Source organism: Brachycentrus maculatus, unplaced genomic scaffold, assembly GCF_059751285.1.
Source record: "Brachycentrus maculatus isolate JH-2025_06_01 unplaced genomic scaffold, ASM5975128v1 h1tg000216l, whole genome shotgun sequence".
In the NCBI taxonomy this organism is placed as follows: domain Eukaryota; kingdom Metazoa; phylum Arthropoda; class Insecta; order Trichoptera; family Brachycentridae; genus Brachycentrus; species Brachycentrus maculatus.
The window spans coordinates 512,341-516,830 of NW_028280967.1; the positions used below are offsets into that span (position 1 = coordinate 512,341).

A 4,490-nucleotide genomic window follows, 5' to 3' on the forward strand; every position below is an offset into this window, starting at 1 on the left:
AAAATGTTAACTCGAAAATATCCAATTTTGACTTAATGATGCAAATTATAAAGTTTTCAACATTCTTTACAATGGCAAAATACACTAAGTACGTAGTTTAAAATGTCATATTTATGTGGTTTTAAAAGTAAATTTAACTTTAAGTTTTTAAACTATCAAGCAGGTATTTTATTCAAGCTGAAATCTTTAAATAACAGGGATCATTCAAATGGGGATCTTAGAGTTAACGTTTTTTGCCAGTATGCCCACGATATATATCTTAATGCAATATGGATGTTCAAAAATGGGTGGAAAGTGATCACTAAAGCCGGTCAAATGCCAAGTTGTGAGCCCTGGGATGCTTAGACTTCCATCTTCTTTTGTTTATATAAATAAAAACATTTTTTTTATTCAAATAAAAGAAATCTCAGAACAAAAGAGATCTCAAGTTGAGACACCTATAATATATATTGATATATCATTCATAGGGTAAATAAAGCAGTGTCTGATGTGTATGAGCGTGTGAATAAATAATTATATAAAATCTATTATAGTACGTAGAAAAGTCTTTGTGCTCAAAACCAGAGAAGCTCAGTGCAGAAACAGATTAGCAGTAACAATCCTGCGGTTTTAGTGCACAGATACCGTTCACTCAATCGCAAATCAACAGCAGTTCATCAATTCAACTGCTCAAAACTAAAATGAGCATAAGAAATATTTGTATTAACCAATTCAAGCCTAGCCCGAGCATGACTTGGCATAGGAGTTTGTATTGCATTGACAAGATTGTATTGCAAATGGTGTTCCGACTTGTCGGTAGTGATTTGCCCGAGTCAAGTATATTGATGTACAGTACATTCCCGATTTTCTGGGATGGGTAGAGAAAATAATCCCTTATAATCAATTTCCTGGTTAATCCAAAAACATGAAAAAAATGTAAACAGTGAGAAATTTTAAATAGTGTTATATGCTGTTACGTAAACCTACTTGTGAAATAAAACATATTAGAAATGTGTACTTTCCATTATTTTATTTTATAATTAAAATGTCACTTTGTTTAAAAATCACTATAAATATTTTATCATAACTTAATTACAATGTCTACCGGTTTCCCTAACCACCGAAATATTTTGAATTTTGTTAAGTATTTTAGTATTATAGTAGTAGACTGATTAATACTATTGTCAAGACTGATAATACACTATCAATCAGTCTTGATAAAGAAGCGGTTAGCTTCGAAACCGGTAGACATCATAATTAAGTTATGATAAAATAATATATAGTGATTTTAAAACAAACTTATATTTTATTTATAAAATGGAAAATCACAAAGTTAGCGCTTCAAATATGAAGCATATATATTTTTTTCTTCATTTGAATAGACTGAGCCACAGACTGGCCGGGTAAAGCTAATATGTTTATATTTTTGAATAAGAATAAAGTCAAGCGTGCATGGATTCTTTTTAAATAAGTTAAAAAAAAGCAAATAATAAAATAGAACATAACCTCCCCTATTGTAGTGGTCCTGGGTCTCATTCACCACGACATTTAAGAAAGATATCGAGTGCGTTATAGCAGGGTTATCGTCCGTAATGACAAGTTATTGAAAATCTAGAATAGTGCTACCGCCACCTGAGGGTTGAATATCTCCTAACTTGGATAGCAAGTGCTTCTTTTTGTGATGATTGAGCGACTTGACGGTGACGTAAGAACTGCTGCAAACATCGCAGACGTGCGGCTTTTCACCCGTATGAACTAGTTTGTGCACCTTGAGCCCCGTTATGTCCTTGCTCATGTAAGTGCACTCGTCACACGCAAAAGTCCGGACTTCCGAGTGTTTCAACATGTGCCGCTTGAGGTTGCTAGGTCTTCCGCAAGTGTAAGGGCATACCGTACAACTGAACGGCTTGTTGTCACTGTGGATGATCTTATGAGTCTTTAAATTGTTTATAAACTTGCTCGAGTATTCGCACTGATCACACGCGTAGGGCTTGAATCCTCGGTGCGTTTGCTTGTGGCTGGTCAGATTGCTCAGCTTCCTGCAAGCGTAGCCGCACTCTTCGCAAATGTACGGGTTGTCTTCGATGTGCGTCAATTTGTGCGATTTTAAATCGCTCAACCTTTTGCTGACGTGGTTGCACAAATCGCACACGTAAGTATACTGCAGAAGATCTTTGTTCGGTTTTCTTCGCTTATACTTTTTCCGGGAGAAATTGAATAATTTTTTACCACTAACATTAGCAACGGAAATTTTTTCGCCATCATAATTCGCCGAATTTGTACTTTCTGGTAAACTCCTTGACTTAACCGGAATGTTCTTGATTTCTTCTAATTCTTTATTTGCGTTGTTTTTCCCCGTTATTAATTTAGTGTCGAAATTTTCTTCTTTGATGACAGTCTCGTTCGGAGAATAATTAGTATTATTCCTTACAATTAGCGCTAATGGTTCGTTGGGATAATTCACATCTTCGTATTCTTGTTTTATAGAATCTTCTTCGAATTCGTATTTTATAGGTATATCAAACACCTGCAATAAATAAATAAACGGCATTTATTAATTCGGCGATATCACTTACACCAGGATATTTTAAATTGACATCATTTCGCTCACTCTTTTCAACAATGTCATATATCAAAAAAGGAGATCGTTTTTAAAGTATATAGAATAGAATGTATTAACAATAAATATCAAGCCACTTATTGAACTTTTTACTGTGCAACAGATCTTTTTAGGTAAAACCTGAATGTTTTTTCTCCATTTGAAAAATATTTAGTATGTTTAAAAAATTTATTAAACAATACTTTTTCTTCAAAATGCAAAAACAACATTTTCTGCCCTGTAGTGGGTAAATATTAAGTTAAAAATATGCAGCTTTTGCTGGGATATAGTACATTTTCTGGGCATTCCGAAAACATTCACAGCTGAAAATTGACGATTTTTGATATATGACGTTGAAAGGAGTGAGCGATTTGTGACAATGTTTTCTTACCTCTGTCTTGATGTTCACCGGACAATCTTCTTCCATATACTGGTCAGAGCCTCCCTCGGCCGAAAAAGTGGCATCCAAAGGCTCCTGCTTTATATGCATCATGTTATTTATTTTCACCAAACCGGCCTTCGACGAACAAAAACGTATTCTATTTCATCAAAAGGCACATATTGACACTTCTGTCACGAGAATGTGGCACGAATTCACTGCTAAATTTCACCAATACGGAGGATTAGACACATTTTCATGAGCCGTGAATATTAATTATGATAATAGAATAATTACTAGCTAACATTTTGATCTTTTCCGTTAAAATCCAGTTTTTGACAAGCAGTCAAACTAGTAAAACAAGAATAGTGTTTTTTTGTTTTGAATAAACGTCATTTTCGTCGCATACCTCATCTTCCTCTTCTTTTAATATTACCAGAATAAAAATTTACCAAAAAATTCAGTACTTACCTGCGTTTCATTAAAGTAGGTACCTACCTATTTATTATTATTATTATTATTATAATTTGTAGATTTATTTGTATTATGAGTTTCCTCATAATTTCACGAAAAGCACATGAAAACCTCATTATTTTTATTTGAGTACGTTTGTTAATCACTAAACATTAAAACTATTTAAAACACAGGGGTGATCATTTTGCCTTTATAAGATTAATAAATAAGACAAAATTGTACCAACATAATGAAGTGCCCTATGCTTCGTGGGCGTGGACGAGTGGAATATTATAATCAATAATATAAAACATCTCTTAAATAGAGAACTATCCTAAGTTGCATAAAAGTATTTTTTTTACTATTCGTGTTATGTTTTTTTATTCAATATCTATTTTGTGTTTTTTAGTACTAATTTCGCCATGGATAAAGTTCTCAATTTAAATAAGTAGCTATTCTATACATTCTTCTTTCCATGTTCGCTCCCTAGGTGGAGCATATGGCCAACACGAGACGTCTCCAAGTCACTCTGTCACGCGCCATCTCCTTAGCTTCCTCCCAGGTTAGTCCGGCGTCTCCAAGATTCGCTGATTATAGTTGTACATATTCCATACATTACTCATCCAAAAATTTAAAAGAAAATACTACAAAATGACTGAGGGAACTCACTATAAATAAAGTTTAATTGCATCCCCTGTATTGTTTCCATATTCGCAGATAGAAAAGTTCTGCATTAAGGTGTCTAGGTTTTTCTTCCCATATATGATGTAGTATTCATGGTTAGTATGTTAAACGCCATGGGGGGCACCGGTGACCTCGCCTGTGTTGGACCGCAGCGCCATGAGGGGCACCAGTGACCTCAATCAAGACATATATTCAAAATGCTTTTACTATGAGATCCATCATCAAATAAAAAATTAAATAAACAAAATATATTATATTTGAGTGAACGCTGTTTTTCAGATTCAGATTTAGATTCAATTTATTCAATAATTACTATATAAATTACAAACTAATATTTAAGGTGTATACAGTAAAAAAACAAATTAAAAAGTAAGCAAGAAGACTCTTGTTAAATGT

The 4,490-nt window shown here is 33.5% G+C and overlaps 1 protein-coding gene across 1 annotated transcript; it reads right to left on the minus strand.

Moving 5' to 3' along the window:
- Positions 1 to 380: 380 nt before the first annotated feature.
- On the minus strand, positions 381 to 3,381 carry LOC148306960 (uncharacterized). Its single transcript, XM_088264119.1, has 2 exons — positions 2,970 to 3,381; positions 381 to 2,506 (listed from the first exon to the last, which is right to left on the minus strand). The coding sequence occupies exons 1-2, from the start codon at positions 3,069 to 3,071 to the stop codon at positions 1,580 to 1,582; spliced, it is 1,029 nt and encodes a 342-aa protein (XP_088120245.1). The 5' UTR covers positions 3,072 to 3,381; the 3' UTR covers positions 381 to 1,579.
- Positions 3,382 to 4,490: the final 1,109 nt, after the last annotated feature.

Bases quoted from the DNA above. Each gene is read 5' to 3' on its own strand.
- LOC148306960 (XM_088264119.1), bottom strand. From the start codon at position 3,071: ATGATGCATATAAAGCAGGAGCCTTTGGATGCCACTTTTTCGGCCGAG. The intron at 2,507-2,969 runs GTAAGAAAACAT...TATTTATTGCAG, and splicing joins CGGTGAACATCAAGACAGAG to GTGTTTGATATACCTATAAA.